Below are 20,923 nucleotides of genomic sequence, written 5' to 3' on the forward strand. Positions count from 1 at the left end.
GCTGCTGTACCGGTGGGTGCAGCATGTGACACACAGAACAGGTACAGTGTGTGACACATAGAACGGGGGCCGCTGTGGCTGTGTGGCGGGAGCTTGACTCGGACAGGAAGTGAAAGGGGGCTGGCGAACGCATTTCCTGTGTAGGCCGACCCGCCCAACCCCGCGAGGAGGCAAACGGGGTAGGCGGACACGCGATTCAGGCAGCGGGTTTTTTTTTTTTTTTTTTTTTTCCCCAGAGCGCACCGGGGTCACGGTTCAGACAGCTGGGCTTTTCAGCTCTGACTCACTGGGGTACGCCAATAACTCCTGCTTTTGGATGCAGGCCACGCTGGCTTCTCTCCTGCAGCGCTCCACTCACGGAACTTAAAATCACAGCACTCGCGCATTAATGTACACCAAACCTAGGTGCCATTGCTGTCCACAAACAGGCAACTTTGATAAGGTTCCAAGACAAATGAGCCAATAAAGCTGGCAGTCGCTCATGGTGAATACCCCGTTTGCGACATTATATTAAGAGGGTACCATTTGTGTCCAAATGTTCACAAGCCAGGAAGTGCCTTACTGAGCACATCTGAGAATAAACGTATGAATGCTAGAGGGGCAAACAGCAAACTCGTTGATGTCACAGAGGGGCGGAGTCTGACAACGGTTAATGAAGTGACAAATCAGATGGCTTGCTTGATTGCCTTTTTTTCCTTGCCAGGATTGCTCCTCGACTTGTGATTGCTTTGTTTGAAACCAGGCAGGATTTCTAATTAAAACGCTGAGAGTGGCTTGCCGAGCGATGAACTTCAGGATCTGTGTAATACAAGTGCTGTCAATTTACGGCTTCAGTTGTCAACAAAGTAAAATCAATCTTATTGATAGAATAAGAAGCAGCTCGTGGTGTTCCACCACGCTCAGAAATGTGTGACTGCTTAAAGCAAGCATCTAAATATTTAATTGAACGATAACACAGACAGGTGTATTATCAGTGTGTATGCAAACACACACACACAGACACACACACACACACACACACACACACACACGCACACACACACACACGCACACACACACACAGCTGCCCATCTAAAATGTCAATTTCCACGTAAAATAACAGAATATTCTCATTTATGCAAGACTGTTTTCTGTAACGGTAAATTATAAAAAAAACAAGGAGACAGATTTTTTGTTTCCATTCCTGGCTCTTTCTGTTGCTCTCTTACTTTCAGCCTTTCACACACACAGACACACAGAAAAGCTGATTATCCAGTTCCAGTCTGTGATAGGCCCTGGAGCATCAAATCAAAATGAGAAATCTAGGACAGATTCACCTCTAATTTCTGTCCAGCACAAAGGGTGTGAGATCAGGCTAAAGCAGAGGACCATGGTGACAAAGGTAATGACAGTCAACAAAAGCATACTGTACCATTTCTCAACCTCCCCCCATCCCTCCCCCCCAATCCCTCCAGCCCCCACCTGCCCACCCCCGGTCTGTCTCTGTGGGAATCAATCACAGGGAGGACACTGCAACCCTGGCACACTATGTACAGGAATCTGCTGTACAATTACACTAGCTGCTTCTGGTTTCTGATGTTGGTTTTTATTTGTATCATTCGTATATTATTTAGAATTCAAAGCATGATGATGATGACAACAAAGATATCATCATTATTATTATAATTATTATTATTATGATTTAATATTTTATTATTATCATTATTATCATTGTTAGTAGTCGTAGTGGTAGCAGCAGCAACAGTAGCAGTAAAAGTTGTAGTAGCAGCATTATTAACATATATTTCACACAACAGAAATCTGGCTATTCTGCAACTCTACGATCCATATAGTTGAATATTATTGAGGTCATCAGAGAGCTAAGGCTTAATTAGCATGAGGTACCAATCCCTGGCACCAGTCTGCAGCGCCCGTGAGCCCACCTGGTCCTGGTCGCCGGGTCTTCGTGGGTGGAGTGGCACATGGCACTGAACTGAGACACGAAGAAGTCGTAGCGGCGGTGGTAAGATGGCGTGTCCTCCTCAATGTTGGCAAACTTGACAAACTGCGGAGGGAAGAGGGCTGGTTAGATTAATAATAACAGTTAGAGAAAGCTTAACGGATAATGGCTAAAAAGAAGTGGAAAATAGCACCAACGGGGATTTCTTGGGGGGGGGGGGGGGGGGGGGGAGAAATCGATAGAGAGTTTGGATGGATGGAGAAAGCATTTCCTAAAGACCAACGGGCAATAGAGCATGTAATTCGTCAGTGCTTGATAAGTTAAACGATTCCCTTTTGCCAAACTTTCTAGGAAATTTAAACTCCTTTCAAGCTATAACACACGATATGATAGAATGCCATGGGAGATGAGTTCAGAACAGTCATGGTGATGGTGACGGTGATAACAGCGGGGTTACAACTCAGGCACAGAGCCTCATAATGCAACTGATGCTGCGCTTTATTCCTTAGAAAAATTAAAAACAAAAGGAGGAGTTCATGAGTAATGCCATTCCCCCAACATCCCTCATCCCAACATCGATCTGTTGCAAAATGTCAGTTACCAAACAAAAGAACATTTTGGGCCTGCCTCAGACACCTAAGGGGAGAGTGGAGGACCCCTGTGGCGTAGACGGATACAGCCAGCATTAGGACAGGAAAGACAACACTCTGCAGCATGGGGCTTGTCTGATGCATTCAGCATTCTGTATGTAAAAAACATCCTTTTGACTTTTTAATTTACTCTGTGGGGTGCTCTGCAAAACAAACAGGCTGGGCTTTTACGAGGTCCAACACAGGCGAGGCCGCTCAAGGAGAAAGAAGTCGTCCAACTTCTTAGCTTTTTTTCCTGTTTGGAGAGAAAGCAGCACATGCAAAAGGGAGAGTGACAATTAAACAGGCTTGTTGTTCTCTGCTTTGAAAACACAGAGGAAAATTGCATTTCTTTGCCCCCCCCCCCCGCCCCCCCCAACAGAAGTGTATTATCTCAGTTTTAGTAGCAAAACAGACATGGATGATTCTGTAATCTGTTCGGCTTTGCTGTGGAACCTGGTGGAGGTTTTAGCTCCATTTCTGGAGGTTCAAAACGAATGGACTTGAAGAGGAACACCCGCTTGTCTGAGTCACCATTTGGCTGTGTCTACACAGCGGGTTGTTCACTTTTTGGTACTGTCCTCTGCATGGCAATGGAGCTGCTAATAACAGGTGAGCTTTGTATCTCCAACAACACAGATGACGAAGCTGCTCTGCGCAGCAGTGTACAATGCGACGTGTCGGCGTCTGTCCTCAAGCCATCCGTGCGGCCCGAGAAAGACGCAGGTGCACACCGATGTGGGCCCGGCTTACAGGCTGTAGGACAGGGTGGAGGGAGGGAGTTGGATGGGTTGAAAGAGGAACCAGATCCGACATGCTGACAAGCTGTGGTCAGAGCCAAGTCACTTGCCACCCTTGTGATTAACCGTGGCGGACAAATGTGCAGCGTTAAAAAAAAAAAAAGGCAAAAATCAAAGCTAAATCTGAAAGCTCGCACATGTGATGGCAAAGCATGCCTGGCGATGACGGCGCCCCTGTGTGCCGCTCTCAAGTGGCCCGATCGCTGCACCATTACAAGAGCGGCCCCTACAGTGCCACCACTTAACCTGCCGTCTCCAACCCTGCAATTCAGAACCAAAGCCTGCCGATTGTCCTCGGCGGACAACAGCCAGGACAGCCATTCTGGCCACCATGGTAACTATAATAACACGGTATTACAGTGAGTGGTTGCTCTGCTTTCAGTTGTCAGCTGAGGCTCTCTCTCTCTCTCTCTCTCTCTCTCTCTCTCGATCCCCCCCCTTTTCTGAAACTGTAGATTACGCAACTCCATGTTTAACTGTATTCACACACGCACATTGTAATATTGGGAAATACAAATCGTTAAAAAAGGTTACCCAGCTGTAATTGTATTTTATGACTATAGTTTATTCTGTCATTTCTCTCTTCTCAAAAAAGTTGGTTAGAGAGATGCTGTACAACATGGTTAATCACAGATTTAGGATAACATTTGTGGACAAAACAAAACTGCTCCTGGGTGCAGTCTGACGTGAACTAGGCAGAGACCAGGGGGAGTCAAAATCTTCAAATTTCCAAACTGCAAACTGTTAGAGACAAGGAATCAGGCAAACTGTCTTCATTTTCAGAACTGCAGCTTGGGGGGGAGGGGGGCTGCTTGGATAGGTTAAATTTAGTGCCCCTAAACTGAGAAAGAGGACATTTTGAAAAGAATGAACAGATGCTCCAGATGGCAAGACCAGGGCGGCCGGAGCCAACGGCCATCTTTGGACGGGAGATGCCAGGGAGAGAGATCACGTAGCGTTGGCTCACTCTGCTCAGAAAGCCGTTATGGGGCCATTTGTGATCAGCATGCAGCCAAGACTCACAAAGAGAACACCGCAAAAACTAAAACTCAAACCATTACCACCCAGAAAACCAATTCTGCATAAAATCTTGCCTCTCCTACTCTCACGGTCTGGCTGAGGTTTTAAATGGTGTACCTTGTAAGTGAAAGTCAGGAATTCAAAGAATATGATCCTATTTTTTTTAACACTGGTTCGGCAGGACAACTCACATAACTCATATGACAAGTATTATTCTAATACAACTGGCTATTGTGCTGAGGTCAGAAATCAAAGGGTTCATTCTCGGTTTTGCCTGACCCTGACTTTGAAACATCCGGATGGGTTATATAAGGCCCCGAAGGTCACTGGGATCCGCGCTCTGCTGCTCTGCGCAATCAAAGGGAACCCAGGCAGAAAGGTGACATGTTTCTCCGATTCGACTGGCCTTGCAGAGGTGGGAATCAGAGGGAGGCATGGCCTTCGACCCGGAGAGTATTCCTCTAGCGTGGCCATTACAGGCACGGCTCTATCTTATACCCACATTCCTTATTCATGGTTCTTACTGTGTATTTGACAGGTGCAACATGAATGGCCTCACTGAGGCTAAACCAAGTCACTATCCCTTATCTGCAATCAGAGCTGTTCTCAACTGCAAATCGCAATGGGTTCTGACATTAAATGAGCCAACATTTGTGCTGGTTTTGGCATTTCCAATTTAGCTTTCTCACCGCTTCAGGTCACAACTAACTACACGGACAGCAGGACGAGCCACAGACCTTTCGGAATGACCTACAAAAACACTTCAAAATGCCCCGGCTTCTACGTATCGCTTACAGAGGGCGAGTCATGCAAAGGCTTTCAAATGAAACTCGGATCACTGTACGTCTGTGACCGGAGGCCATAGATATCCCATTCTGGAAAAACCTGAATAACAGTGCCACGCTATTCATTTCATCCTTGAGTGATCCTTTGCTTGTTGATGGCTTCCATTTTCCGACGAGTGAGGACACATTTCTGTCAATGAAGACATTGACGCACATCGCCAACATGACAGCATATATGCCAGTGTGTAAAATTGCATAAAATCCACAGGATATAGGATCCACCCCAACCCCCCCAACCCCCCCATCCAACATGCTGTTACAAATCAGAGTCAGCAAGACACATGCAGCTTAGTCGACTTGCATAAATGGCATTTAAATATCTTATATATTTTTTACTCAGTAGATATAGAGAGCTGGAAAGCCTAGCAGATTTGTTAAGACCATTACACACCTGCTTCATTACAGATGACTGATCACTGAGCAGAAAAACAGGAATTAAGGGGGTGTTTTTGAGATGAAATTTTGGAAACAGAAAAAGGGCTGTCACACAACAGCTTACACAGGAAAGGAAATAATCAGTCGGGGTACTGAGGGTGTGATTCTACAGGGAGGGGGTGGTTGGAGGTTACTCAGCCAGAAGTAACATCTCCACCTCCCCGCAGCGTATCACAGCAACACCTCCGCGGCGACGCGCGGCTCGCTGCAGCAGGAGGCTCGCCGCCTCTCGTCCGCTCGCTTTGCAGTTCATTGCCTCTGAACCCCCAGCGTCCCTCTCCTCCGAGAGACAAAGCCCTCCCTGTCCGTTCTCAAAAGACCTCTGTTGACCGCACCGCGGCAGAAAAAACGGCCCTTTTAACGTGCCCATGCGGCACTGCCAAAACAGCGCCAAGCCGCTGCCGATGCTGCACCAACAATGGCGGTGTCGAGCGGAAACACCGAGGAATGGGGCTCATTTATCGAGTGCTGCCCTTTTGACATTAGCTAATGAATGCTTAGCTGCCAAATACTGAGCACCTTAATGAGCTGCGAGAATAAAGCTGGAGTGAGGATTATCAAAGAGAGTTTTTCAGAAGGAACAGACCCAAAACTTTAATGTGCTCCATGCTGGGAAAAAATGTGGCTTCATGAGGGTGTGGAGTTATAGATTGTGTGCTTGATCGATTGATTGATTGATTGCTAGTTCGATCCGTATCCTTTGCTTGACTTAACCTTGGCTGGAAAATAGCATTTGGAGATCGACTACAGAAAACACAGAGAACTACTCATAGCAGACAGGAGAAAAATGACCTGAAAAGCTAGTTATAGGAAACAGAACGACCCCTTGACACACACAAACACACACACACACACACACACACACACACACAGGGTCTGAAGTGGAATTATTAGACCATGCGAGTATCAGAGCAGGCCTGACAGAGACAGTGTTGTCCTGTTATGGAAACCAAATGGAAACAGAGCAGCGATTTAATGGAGAAATAACTAACGATGCATCGGCCTGAAGACCCATCGCGGGCCCGCACACTTCAGCCCCTAATGGAGGGCCTTCTGAGCGCCTGACATTTCTCCTGCTTTTTCTAAAAAGCTTTTTATCGCCGAAACGCTGCTTAACCGCATGCAGCCACCACAGTGCAAAGAGGCTCTGCCCCACAGAGAAGTAAATTAAGAATCAGCACAAACAGATGAGCCGAGGCACGCTCTCCTATCCTCTGCACCCCTGTTGCACGAAGCAACATCTGGGTCTCCACTGCACCTACATTTTTATCCTTTCTTTTTTCTTTAAACCAAAACCTCATGCTGCATTTGACTCTGAATATCACTCCTACATTTATGTCCTTGTCTACACCTGTCAACAGAAAGAGCCAGTTCTATTCATTTCCTCCTGAGCAAAGACAATGAGGTATGGTGAGCTGGTCTTTACCAAGCGCAGCAGTGTACTGGTAGTGTCTGCCTTGAAGTGTCCAAAGCTTTATCAAGATATAACTGTCACAGAAAAGAGGCGGAAAAATATGCATAGGGAACCAGAAATGACAGCCAGATCCACACAACAGCTCCTCTGAATGTCCGTGCCATCAAAAGCTCTGCGCCTTAGTCTTTATCAGCGGCCTGTACCATATTAAGGAGGACATTTAATTAATACCCCTCTCACCTCTGGGGCTTTCTCCCCCACCTCCTCTGCACACCTCTAAATACCAACCATAAATAATGGATAGGCTTTCACATCTGAACAGCCCTCTCGATTTCTGGATTAGCTTCACTGGCAGCTCCGAGGGAGAGAGAAAAAAAAAAGAAAAGAGAAATCCCTTCCACAGTTTTCACCTTCGGAGTCTGCGAACTGCGAAGGAGAGGCGAGCCAACACGGATTCACATTTTACTGCACTCGACAAGGTGACAGCAGAAGACTTAGGAGGTGCCATGGAATGTTCTCGGAATAACCAGCTTCATAACCTTAGCACGCAGTTACAATTTAACAAGTGTACACCAGTGGAGCTTGACAATATAATTGGAGATTAATCTGAGGCTTCTGGGGAAAAAAGTCAATAGGCATTTAGAAATGAAATGCAGAGAACACGCCAAGCCTTGGCCCTTCCTAGGCTGGTTTAAAACTGTCTGACATCCAGTCAGGTACGTTTCCTCAGCTTTACCATCTCACAGTAAAACACAAGGTGACTTCAATGGCAATTCATAAAGTAACCTGCACTTAGTTCCCAATAAGCCAACAGTTTTGTTGTCTTACGAACCACTACGAAACACACTACATCCCATTCATAAAACTGGTAGCAGTCCCTTGTATTGATGCTGCTGAGAGAACATTACCTTCCATCTTGAATTCCTTCAATGCAACATGCTCTGTAAAGTGTTCACAACGATATATATTAAACAAAACTGGATTGACTGACAGACGAATTAAGGAGCATTCCCCTGCTAGTAATTTAAAATGCCACTCATTTGTACATAAAACAAATGCCAAAGAGTGACATGTTCTGCATTTTTGTTTGAAGCAGCCAACTAGCTAATCATTAACAAGTAACAGAGCATACATTTTACTTCATAAACTGAGTACTCTGTACCATACTACACAACAAAATTAAAGCAAGACTACAATTTAAAAAAATAATTTGTATTATTATATACCAGTTGGTGTGTGGGTGGGGACAAGGTTATACGCGGTCAAACAGAGAGAAGTACAACATCTACATTATCAGGGGAAAAAGAGAGAGAGAGAGAGAGAAAGGAGAGAAAAATAATGACATGAGCATTAGCTTTCTGGGTTCAAACGGGTAAGTATTTACCATAGAAAAGGACTACTCCTTTGATGTCAGGTTGCTGGAACTATACAGATGACCTTTGAGCTAGATGGAGAGCAGCACTTAATTCTCACATCTAGAAAGGTGAAAGCCAGGTGCTCCCACCGTGGTTATGATGGCCTATATAATGAGGCTCTCTTGTGAAAAAATACCAAACCACCATCGATAAAGAGCTTCCAATTCTCATCTGTCATTCACCACAAACCACGCCCTGTTGTAAGCACAGATTTTCGAATGGTAATCTGCTACCGCAGAGAGCTGGTTACGATGCGTGCGACCTTTGACCCCCGCATGAACGTCAGCGTGCTGAAACCTCCTAATGAATTCCCTGCAACGGTGACTTTGGTCTTTGGAGTCTCCTCGCTCCAGGCGGGGTGACCTGAGGGGCAATGCTCGCTCGCTCCATCGCTCTCTCGATCTGCCCTTTGGCCCTCTTCTCCTCATTCCATCACCCCCTACTCTTGTTCCTTCTCCCTCCCCATCCCTCTCTCCTCCCTACTTTTCTCACAGCTCCTTTCCTTCATCTACCTCTCTGTCCCAGCTCCCGTCTTTCCTGCCCTTCTGCCTCTATCTTGTGTCTACTTGTGTTTACTTCTGCTGGATGTAAATGTAATGTTAAATATACTCACATCTTTAATGGATAACAGTGTCTGCTGGGTGTAAATGTAAGATTAAATGCACTTGTATACCTTGTATATCACTCTGGATAGGAGCATCTGCTGGTCAAATACAGTACAGGTTAGAAGTGTTTTGAGTTTTTTTTTTTTTTAACATTCTAGAATAAAAGAAAAGACATCAAAACTATAAAATACCACAAATGGAATTATGCAGTGACGAAAACAGTATTAAATCAACCAAAACTCATATTTTAGATTCTCCAAAGTAGCCAAAGCTATTTTGTAAAAAGTAGATGCTTTTTGGAAAGAAATCCACACACAGACAAATGTAAATAGTGAAGTCAATGCCTAAGAAACACATTTCAAGCATTTAAGTGTTTAGATTAAAATGTCTTTGAATGCATTTTTCTCATGATCTTAATCAGGTGTGCCCAAATTTTTGACTGGTAGGTCAAAGTAACGCTAAATGTACTTGCACCCTGTACATTGCACTTGGTATGAGCGTCTGCTCTGTACCCAAATGTACCCAAATGTTGTGTGGCGCTCTGGATAAGTCTGCAAGTTGAATGTTAAATGTAGTAACACCTTGTATGCTGCTCTAGATAAGAGCATCTGCTAAATGACAAAATGTAATGTAAACGTGAGCAGAGTTAATCTGGGAAGCAATCAGTGCCTGCAGTCAGCCATGTGTGTCTGTGGGAGAGGGTGACACCAAGGAGGGGGTGACTCTTCACTTCAGTCCTTTAGCAGAAAATCAACTACAAAATGTACTCCTAGTGGATACATAATGAAACATAGTGCGAAAATCAAACTGCCATATTTAACACTGCACAGCTAAGTTTGAAGTGTCTGTCTTTGCAAGCCCAAGCCTGTCGGCAATGGGTAGTATATGAGGGTGAGTGATTTATGAAAGGGCAGCAGTAGGCACCCAGGCATGCATATTTTCGGAATAAAGAGATCTGAAAGTGTCTGCAAGAAGCAAAGTCAAGAAGAAAGAGCACAGTGATACTGTTAACTACGCAGTCATAACTAATACACGTTTTTTAACGAACCCTTTTTTCAAAATACATATTCTCAGTCTGACCCCTTTATTTAAATACGTTCCTTAGCCATTGGCAAAAATGAGAGCCAGGATATATCGACTAGAATCACACGCTTCAAAAAATATTTCAATTTCATTTTCAATTACCATTATGATGAAGCGGCCGTTCAAAAGCGAGACACATATGGAAAAAAAAGCAATCACCATGTCACTCTGTAATTACATTAGGGTGCACACATTTAATTTGTAAGCACTAATGTGGGCATAATTCTTCTGATCTGATTAAACTGTGCTCTGTAAAATGGCTGCCACGGTATGATGTGTGGCCTTGTCGCAGATGTCTACATAATAGATATGACGTTGGACCAATGCTGCAAGGGCACGGTATTGTCATGAACAAACACATATTGAGAAACCACACAAGTTTGTGTCTTGAATGTTTTATGGCTTGGGCCATTACCTCCAGTTTGTCTCCATTGTATCCTGCTGGCAAATGGTGCCGACACAAACAGCAATTTACATTCATCAAGAGGCAACGTGTCAACATCTTAATACTGAAACCAGAATGTAAGCCTCATATTCTCTGAACCTGCTTTGGGCATTGCCGGTCCTGGCCCATCTGCCAGGTCGAAGCGTTTTGAGTGAAAGAGACTGAATGTGGGAATCATCAGGTTTAACCTTGAATAACCCTCCCCGTTCCCCTTCACATTCCCGCTAACAGCCCCGATAAAACATCAACCGCCTGCCAGTTTAATCGCCAGGGTAATAAAGGAGCTGACATTTGGGGGTGAAAGCGGCGGTGTGGCCAAGAGAAAAACAACAGGTTGAGGGTGGAAGGGCGCTGAGGAGGGAGAGAGAGAGCGGTCCCGCACCACTGAGAGGAGACCTGCAGGGTTTATAAGTGGAGCAGGGAACAGCTGGAGCCTGGCTCGTCACGGAGGGAGCTGGAGAGCCGCATGTCCTCGACAACCTTCCCAGAATGCATCTGTGCACACAGCGGCTTCAAAGAAACTCGTGGGCCACGGGCGGGATTCACAATCAAGGAGGTGGCGGGGTGCTGCTAGGGCGAGGAGGTGGTTGGAGGAAGGGGTGGGGCGCTCACCGAGTTGGTTCCGAGGACCTGCAGATCCGGCTCCCGGGACTCCAGCAGCTTGGCGACCATGTGCAGGAAGCTCTCCACGAAGGGTTTGATGCTCTGGGAGTGGCAGGCCATCAGCAGCTGGTCCAGAGCCTCCATGGCAATAACTACATACCTGTGGACAAGAGAGAGATAAGGCCCTTGTGTTAGATAGGGACCTAATGCTGCCCCCCCCCCGCTGCCCAGTCCGACTCCACTGTTTAGAAGACAGAACAGGAGAGCACCAGCATCCAAAAACAATCCTCTGGGGGTGCTCCTCAAATAGGCCTACAGCAGATATTAACAGCACAGTTAGCAGTACAATAGGTCTGCAGTAGATATCGCCTGTACAGTTAGCAGCGCAATAGGCCTACAGAGGCACTCTCCTGTACAGTGAGCAGCACAATAGGCCTACAGTGGATATTAACTGCGCAGTTAGCAAAACAATAGGCCTAGAGTGGATACTAAGCAGGCAGTTAGAGGCAGTGTCACATCGAATCGGAGAAGGCACGCATGGGACTGAATCGGCACGTTAGCGAACGCTGCAGAGAGTTGGGAGGGCCTGGAGGTCTCAGCACGGCGCGGAAAATGTGCGCGACTAAGCCCAAAAGGGCCGCCGCCCTCCTTGGACTCCTTTTTTATTTTTTTTGTTGTTCACCCCTTCGAGGTTTTTAAAATCGCGCCCAATTAAGTCTAATTTCCACTGCGGCAATCACGCGGCCGTAGCTGCACTGATTGTGTGAATTCGGCCGAGCTGCTCTTCCCCCGCCCCCCCCTCCAAAATCCCCCACTGGGTCCTTCTATTTTTGGCTTGTGCTTCCATTTTAATTACTTTCCTGAAGGCATTGCTGAACAACAAATGACTCCAGATGAATGGCTGAAGACGCAGTGGGGGGGAGGTACCTTATTAAATAATTGTCTCCATTCTGACTCCGGCGGAACGTTCCCCAATGGTCTTTTCAGATTGTGCCCCCTGACTAGAAACCAATTACTGTATGAATAAGGTTGCGGGGTGTACGCGCGAGATAGTGAAGTGCTTTCATTCAGTTAATTTGTATGCCTTATTTTTACACTCTGAATCCTCTGGAAGAATGAGTGGTCATTGCCTCGGTTGGAGCAGACAGCGCCACGCCACTGGGGAGCAATACCTATGGCATTGAGATACGGATTACAGGGGAACTCAAGGGGGAGGGAAAGAAAAAAAAAAAATCGCATTCGCCGATGTATACTTTTCGATATATTCATATAGCAACAAATGATCCTTTATCAGCTTAGGGATTGGAAAGTGATTCATTTCTGCTATCAAGAGTCATCCTTTTTCCATTGCGCGGAAATGCTATTCCACGCTTGCTCTCGGTCTGGGAGATTAGAATACTGAGGGAGAGCACAGCAGCTGAAACCAAATTTTCTGCTCCTAAAGCTAAGTCTGGGAAATGGGAGCGGAACGAGGCGGGGGGGCAGACAAAGGGATAAAGAGAAGCAGACAGAGAGCATGCGCTAGAGAGTGAGAGAGCTTTAGTGTCACCTCTGGGTGACATTGCCTTTAGTGAAGGCTCACTGAAGACCATGGTCTCTGTTCGGTGGACTTCATCTTTTCCTACGGGGCCATTTGAAGCTTCGAGATACACTGCATTTAGCTGAACATCCATGTGCTACATACATCAAAAACAGGTACTGTCCACAGACATCTTCATGCAGCTTCTGCAGGTTGAAGCGCCCTTTTCCTTTTCAAGAAAGCTCTACATTCATGGTCATGACAGCGAATGTGAAAGGCTATAGTCTGCACCCTCCTCAAGCCGCCATGACCTCCTTCCATGGCAGCACGCGGCCTACCCTGCAGTGGTGTGTTTCTTAGCAACAACGCGCGCAACGGAAGTCCCTTCTACCTGCATTGAAGAGAGAGCCAGCACGATGTCTACGTGCAGCTGCGTTCGTAACAGGCAGATATTCTGCTCAGACCAAATGCATTATGATACTTAATGCTTAGCGTGCTTCACATGCACACCCTGTACCGACTGGAAGGCAACTTAATCAATTCAACAAAAGTCTTCATGGAGAAGACTATGAGTGAATTAATCTCCTCTTTTTTTCTTTTCATAGGTTTTAATTGGCTTCTTGGCATGGTATTACACAGCCTCCAATCCAACATGGACTGCACTTTGTGCATAAGTTTGTCCTCAACTTTTGATTAACTTTAACAAGCTAATTATTGTCAACAGAAAACTAATGCCAACAGACAACTATTCGGTATGACTGAATTTGGGACAAAGACACTGAGAAGGAACTGGAAAAATACACTGAAATGGAACTTTTGTAATATTATTTGCATTTAGTGAACATGTGTCTCTTGCTTCTGGGAATATGCACTGATAGACCCTTGTGAACCTACCACACACACACACACACACACACACACACACACACACACACACACACACACACACACACACACACACACATACACATACACACATACACACACACATACACAGACAGCTGATTTTTGATGGAACCTTCCCAAGGTTTAGGAAGACCACTGGAAGGACGGATTCCTGTCAAACTGACAACCCAGCTCAAAGCTGCATTGGACTGTTGCTTTCTCTGAGAATTGGTGGCCCTACACGTGATGGTGCTCTACAAAAACGTGACTCTTTGGGAGTCGATCAGGCACTCACCCGTAACGATGCCTGACGACATCCCTGCTCAGCCTCTCCGCCAGGTAGGCCCCAATGCGGTCCAGCTTCTCCGGGGCCGACACTGCATAGAAGGTCAGCTTTTCCATATCTGATTTGACTAGGCCATCCTAGTGGAAAAGAGGAACATAACTTCATATACTCAGAACACTCTGTGTCATTTCCTTAATTAATCAGATATAATGCGCCTGAACACTGGGTTTTAATTAGACTTGTTAACTCACAACAGTGAAAGGTGTGATCGCAAAGGGTGTAAATCTACTCAAGGTACTGATTAAATGTCTTATGCCTCCTTACCTGTGAACATTAGACACTAAGATGGAAAGACACTGGTGTGAATCTATTTTTATTAACTGCTTGTTCTTCATTTTAAATTATAACTTGGGGTTCCTACCAAAGAACTCAGGGAAATCAGCCAGGACACACAGTGTCTGGCAAAAGTATTCAGCCAGCCCCCAGCCCTTTTTTTCACACAAATGATTTCCACAACCTGAGATTTTGAGTAATTAGACAGATTTGTTTTTTTTTTTTAACTTGTGAATCACTCAACTCTGCAACAGCGCAGCACAAAAAAGAAAAAGAAATAAAACAAAAAAAAAAACAAGAACTGAAATGTGAACAATTAATAAGCATTCATTCCTCTCCTTTAGTACTTGGTTGAACCATCTTTCGCAGCTATAATATCCATCAGTCTTTTTGGATAAATCTGCTAACATGATGGAGCAATATTACGGACAAGAATGTGCTTTTTTTCCAGCAAGGGCTTCTTTCTTGCCAGTCTTCAATAAAGGCCCTTCTTGTGCAATAGCTTGGAGATTGTTGACCCATGGACATCATTTTCAGTTGCAGCCACTGACTTCTGTAGCTCAGTTAGAGTGACAGTTGGCGTCGCAGTAGTCTCTCTGACAAGTGCCATTCTTGTTTGGTGACTAAGTTTAGGAGGCGGCCTGCCCTAGGAGGTGTGGCTGTAGTTCTATATTTCTTCCACTTCTGTATAATGGACTGCACTGAGCTCTGAGGTATGTTCACCTGAGCAAGGTTATCTATATTATGAATGGTATGAATGCTTTTTGAATCACAATGTTTTTTTTTAATTTTTTTTCTAAATATTTTAAAGGTTTTGGACATTTCTTTTGAAGTAAATACTCCTTTTAGGCTCACATGCCAATACTGACTTACTGGGTACAAAAATCAAACTCAAACTAGATCCAGCTTGCTTAATTTCTATTTAGAGTGATCTAAACAGGAAATAAACACCTCTGTTACATTTTAAATGCATATGTACTGTGACGTCTGTGACATACTTGATCAAATACATGATCCTTTGTGTAATTGTTATGCAGACCTGTAATCAAATACATTACAAACTACCCAGGATTAAAATTGTACATACTCCTGAGCAAAGCAAATGGCAGGGCTTTTCATGTTAGATACTCTGTGCTAGTCTGAGGGTAAGAAAAATTGCAAATGTGTATAATAATAAGCATGCTTGTGTAATGTCTTAAAAAAAAAAAATCTATAGACTGTCCATTGGTCACAGCTAAAAATGCTGACCGATGAACAGTGGAAAGAGCAGCAGATGCCAGGCTGCCATAAAAAGGGCCATCTTTCCAATTGAGATGCAGCAAGACCCTGACAGAGGCAGAGCTCATTTATCATCTGTGAGCAGCCACCTGGAGGCCCTGACTACTCCCGTGACCCCGGACATGCCCGGAGAGAGCTGTCAGAGCGCTAACCTACACGCCACGGCAACACCTGATACAAGAGAAGCCACGCCTCTCTCTGCTTCTTCCCTCTGAAGTCACATCTGTGCTGATTTTCCTCAAAGTTTGTCCATTCGTTCAAACTACAACCCCATGAAGCTCGGCACGTCTTCCCCTTGCTGAAGCGTTATATAACAAAGAGATCTGTTCATCCTACCATCAAAGTCTTGAACAGTCTGAGGGGAGGGGGTGTTGAGGAAAGATTGCAAGTGTGAATTTCAAAGGATCCCTTGTGAGCATAAAAGCAATGTGTGGGTTTTTATTTCTTTCTGAAGCAAATAGTTTTTTTTTTTTCCTGTCTGTGACCTGTGGAGATTAATGGATGTATATATGAGCACAAACTTCCCACATCTCAGTCTTCATTTCATCAGCACTGACAAGCTCCTCACCATGACAGATACAGTACGTACAATGGAGGAAACGACACACGCCGAACATTCAAGTGAGCAATCGAAGGAAACGCCCTCAAACTGGAACCATGCATGAACATTTCCATGTTACATTACATGCATTTAGCAGACCGTCTTATCCAGCACAATAGGACATAAGTGTATCCATTCAAGGTAAATGAGCAACAGTGTCAGACCAAGCTAACAAGGCTCACAGACCAGTGAATGTGAGCACAGTGCAGTCTTGGAAGGCGTCTGTTGTCCACCATGTTCCACCAAGCTCTGCTGGTCCACGCAAAGCCTGAACTTTCCAAACGTATCCCTCATGCCTTTGGCTGCCATACGCTTCTTTCCCCACATATGTGCTGGTATAACTCAAAACACCTCACCCAACTGACTCAACTAAAGATGACAGTCAGGCAGCACCCACCACCCTGGGTGCTGATTAAAATTAATATCTGTTAGGATCTGCAGCCACTCCATTGCAGTGGTAGTGATTTATGAGACTATAATCTGAACAACTGTGAACGATGATTGGGTATCACTGTATCATTAAGTAGTATTGCATACTAGAGCCATGGCCAAGAACCTAAAAGACAGGCCTACTGTGCTTCATGAACCGCACAGGGGGAGGCAGTTCAATCACTGCCAAAGCAGAATAGTAATATGACAAGATGACAGAAAAAAACCTTCATATTCTACAAACCTACACGGCATGTTGGGGGATTGTTCAGAGTAGGTTTGAGATGGGGGCGGTAGGTGGAGAACATGGAATTAAGTATGTGTAAAAAAAAAATAGGATGGTTTCCCATTAAAACGCCCCCTGAGAATTTCGGGCACCTGCAGCTCTCATGAGTGATAATTAATCCGACGAGGTTCTGACTGCCTTAACACTAACATTCCCCTCTGTAAATCTTTGCTTATATCCAAGAGCCCCTTGGGAGCGAAGGAAGAGTCTCCTGAGAGAGGAAGCGTTTGTCTATTTATAAAGTCCATACATACTTGCATTTTAATTAACAGGATCAAGGGTTGGAATCGCAGTTAATGAGTTTTTTTCCTTCCCCTACTGGCTATCAGAACCATCTCTGTGTTCAATACTATAGATTTTCTAATATGGACAATGCATACATTATGGTGGTCTAATCATGAAGCCAAATGAAGGACAGCTTCCTCATCCTGGGAATGCGATACAGTATTCTTGAAAGGAGAGAGCTACAGAAACCACTGCAGCAGGAATAGGGGACTACAGACAACTCTTATCATTCACAGGCAATTATAATGGTGGCATCATCACTACAAATAATGTTGTTTTAGTGTGAAATGAGTAAAACTCAGAGTGGTTAAAACACTGCATAAACACATCACTGGAAAATCTTAATTTGAGATGCTGCATCTACTCCCCATTTACGTTAGATACTTATGATGTTGTTTTGAGGTAACTTCACTACGCAGCTAAATGGAACCATTCTCCAAATCGGAGATAATTGTGACAAAAAGGTGCAAAACCATTTTTGATGTGTTTTTCTAGCCAGGACTGTTTAAACACCGTACTTGGCCACACCCACAAGACATACAGGTATAATAACCCCCTGTTGCCTTCGAAAACACTAGGCATGGGGGGAAAAAAAAAATTAGAGCTTCATGAAAATCTGAAGCACCTGGTAGAATCTCTTTGTTAATGATTGGCAGGGCTGAATGATCGAACAGCACTTCCCGTTACAGCAAATGACTGTAGTCGTTCCTGAAGCGTCAATCATTAATGAGAGGGTTAGGTGAAAAGGTCCGCGGTAGCTGGGTGGCCCAGACTCTGCCAAGCAATTCCAAAGCGCTGCTGCCAATGATGAAAACCAGCTCTCAGACAATTTCTAGTGGTCAAAGAACTAATCTTTAACACGTGTTTGTCGTCTGCATAAATGCGGAAAAATCGCAAGGGTCCGACAGCATTACTGATGAATGGGAGTAATCAGGATTCATATGGACGGCCTCAAAAACAGCAGGCAGCCATGGTGGATTGTGAGTAAGGGTAATGAGGAGTGGTGCACGGCACCACCTGGGGCTTTTCTCTGAAAATATACAGGGGGAGTGGACAGCAGAGCACGCATAAAAAATGGAGATTGAACATACCAATAAAATGTTCATTAGGTAAGGTTTGGGTTGAGTGGAGAGCCCACTGTATGTACCCCTGCATGCAAACCAGCAAGCAATCTGATGTTTCATCAACTCCTTCCTCAAGGGAAGAGCTCCCTTAAGAGACTTAGCAGGAATTGTGGGTGGTGCGCTGCCTGTCTGTTCAAGTCCTTTTTTTGTGCATGCTGGGATTTTATTAGACTTTTAGCATTAATCAAAATTAGTCAAAATTTAAATGGATCTTATGATTGACTAAGTCAAAGTAGGTATGGGTATTCGAAATCAGACCCCAAGGAAGGTGTTTAGCTGGATGGACACATTCAGTCCATCACCTTTGCAGGCCAGAACTATGTATGTGTGACTCATCTTATTTTCTCTTGGTGTTATAAAGAAGAAGATGAAGGAGGAGGAAGAGGAGGTGGAGGATGACTTTAAGCCAATCGAATTATGAAGCGTAGCAGTGAATTCACTTGTGTCACAACACAGCTGGAGCGCAAGTTTCAAGATGGCTCCAGAAATCACTAAATGGAAAAGGTGTGAGCAAGTCAAACAGGCAGGACACAATGGACCTGATTTCAGCTGAGCAACATGCATGAACTGTTTTCAATTCACATCCCCATAAAAAATACATAACATGAAACCATTTGTAATGTATCCTGAATATAATAAATGTAAAATCCCCCTGAAGTCATGCATGAATTTATATAGCTTATAAAAAATGTAGAGCTATGCCTTTTGAAATATCCCATAGCAGCATTTCTGCAATGCTTTACACTGATCATAGAATTTGCAAGTTCTCCTGGGAAAAGTAGTTTGGCTTCAATATGGCATCAGCTGAAGGAAAGCACTAAAGTGCTTTGCCAATAACTAAATACACAGAACAATATTACTAGGGTTTTTGGAACTACTTTGGGCACAGAAGAGCAAACATGTATAAATTTAGACATTAGTTTTTTGAACTGTTCAGCTGATGGTGTATACAACCTTCAACCTACACAAAAAAAAAAAAAAATCTCGGATCATTAACAAAACTGTCTGTAGCTAAGGGTAAAAGGCGTGGCCTTTTCTAATTACTGTGCCACAGTTAAAATCAAACATACTTATCAAATTTTGGTGGTTTTCTAAATGTATTTAAAATATCCTCAACAAAAATGTAAAAACTTCTTGAGACTTGACCTGCAAGGAAACATGTACAGACTAATACCACTGTCATCACCCTCGGGCATAATGACAAGGTAGTGTACTGTGGAATCTAGCTGTGCATTACTTACCTATAACCACAAGCAGTGGCAGGGAAAAGTGCATGGCATTTTAAATATCATCTATTTATAGAAAAGGATTGATAAAGACAATTCCTCACTAGTACATTGCTCAATGAAAATGCAACAGTGGCCCACTTGGGATTTGAATCCGAAATTCTTTCTAATTCATCTAACTAGTATTCTACCACTCCATACACCGTATTAATGACATATTTGTGTGTACACATGAGCTTCAGATAAGATTTATTTCCTGTGTATTTGTCCATATGCTGTACTTGGCAGTTTAATATTGCAACAATAAACAGTATATACAGATGTCGCATACGGTCTAAGCATGCTTATCCCCAATATATGATGCAATGCAATCTTTTACTGAAGATAACCTTCTGTGGAGATGTCTTTAAATTCCAATTAAAAAAAAAAATGCCTGCTTGATCACGTGCTTCCAGAAGGTGGAGAAGTGCACATTTCTAATTTTCACAGATGTTCTGTCGAAAGCAAACTGCTGAACCCCTGCACTGACATTTAAAGTTACCCATAGTCCTGCATGTGTGGTATGAGTCAACTGTGTTAAACAACCCCATCACAGAGACTGCTGGTATCTGAAGGAGGGAGAGATCAATTTCACTATGTCTGCATGAAATTTTCAAATGGTAAATGAAATTAAGTGAAGGATACATGAATAATGAAAGCAGAATACAGGGGAAAAAAAAAAAAATCAGGCGGTTTATTGGACAGCCTGAGGAGGAGGGTCTGTCTGAGGCAAGGCCAGTCATTGACAGGTGACAAGGGACACTCACTTTGGGGTCCTCGGGGAAGATGTTGTCAACCAGGCGCTTGTACCGAGGCCGCAGGGGACCACAGCAGCCACATACCCCTGAAAGAGAAGAACACAAACGGTGTCCCTTCGGTTAGCATACCATTCTACAGAACACAGTCTAGCATAACACTGCAGTGTGTGGACTCGCCATTGTGCTAATTTAAACCGCACATAGGATTAATGACAATAAAACTGAACAGACAAAAACTAAAAAAAAAAAGTACCACAGAACAAACTGCGTAATTCTAATTCATTCTGTCATTTGCCATCATCAATAGGATCAATGCACCCAAAGGCACACCGAAAGGTAAAGTTTAAGTAGTTACATGGGAAGCAGGATTAACAAGCGACTGTCACTGTTTTCAGGACAAATGTTCTTTCAGGGACCATTACTACATTTCCAATTCCAGGATGCTGCGGAGCAAACAGAAATAATAGGATTGAAAAAAAGAGTCATTTCAAAACATCAAAATGAGCTGTATACAGAACAGTTGGCCTCCGATTCTTGCTTCAGGCAAACCTCCAAAATTCAATTTGTTTGTGTTATGGTCAATTACTGCTGCCAGCAAGGACAGCAGGCAATACATCCAAATCTTTGGGTGACATAATACG

General features: G+C 44.2%; 1 protein-coding gene across 4 annotated transcripts in view; it reads right to left on the reverse strand.

Moving 5' to 3' along the window:
* efr3a (EFR3 homolog A (S. cerevisiae)) overlaps positions 1–20,923 on the reverse strand; it is a 109,135-nt gene that overhangs the window by 58,153 nt on the left and 30,059 nt on the right. For all 4 annotated transcript variants that reach the window (XM_036518771.1, XM_036518770.1, XM_036518772.1 and 1 more), the window contains exons 3-6: positions 20,292–20,368; positions 13,933–14,060; positions 11,243–11,393; positions 1,923–2,044 (exon numbers count right to left, since the gene is read on the reverse strand). In XM_036518771.1, the coding sequence (XP_036374664.1) occupies positions 1,923–2,044; positions 11,243–11,393; positions 13,933–14,060; positions 20,292–20,368 (478 nt within the window). The remainder of the gene's footprint in view (positions 1–1,922; positions 2,045–11,242; positions 11,394–13,932; positions 14,061–20,291; positions 20,369–20,923) is intronic.

The sequence above is a fragment of the Megalops cyprinoides genome, chromosome 24, assembly GCF_013368585.1.
Source record: "Megalops cyprinoides isolate fMegCyp1 chromosome 24, fMegCyp1.pri, whole genome shotgun sequence".
Classification (NCBI taxonomy): Eukaryota; Metazoa; Chordata; class Actinopteri; order Elopiformes; family Megalopidae; genus Megalops; species Megalops cyprinoides.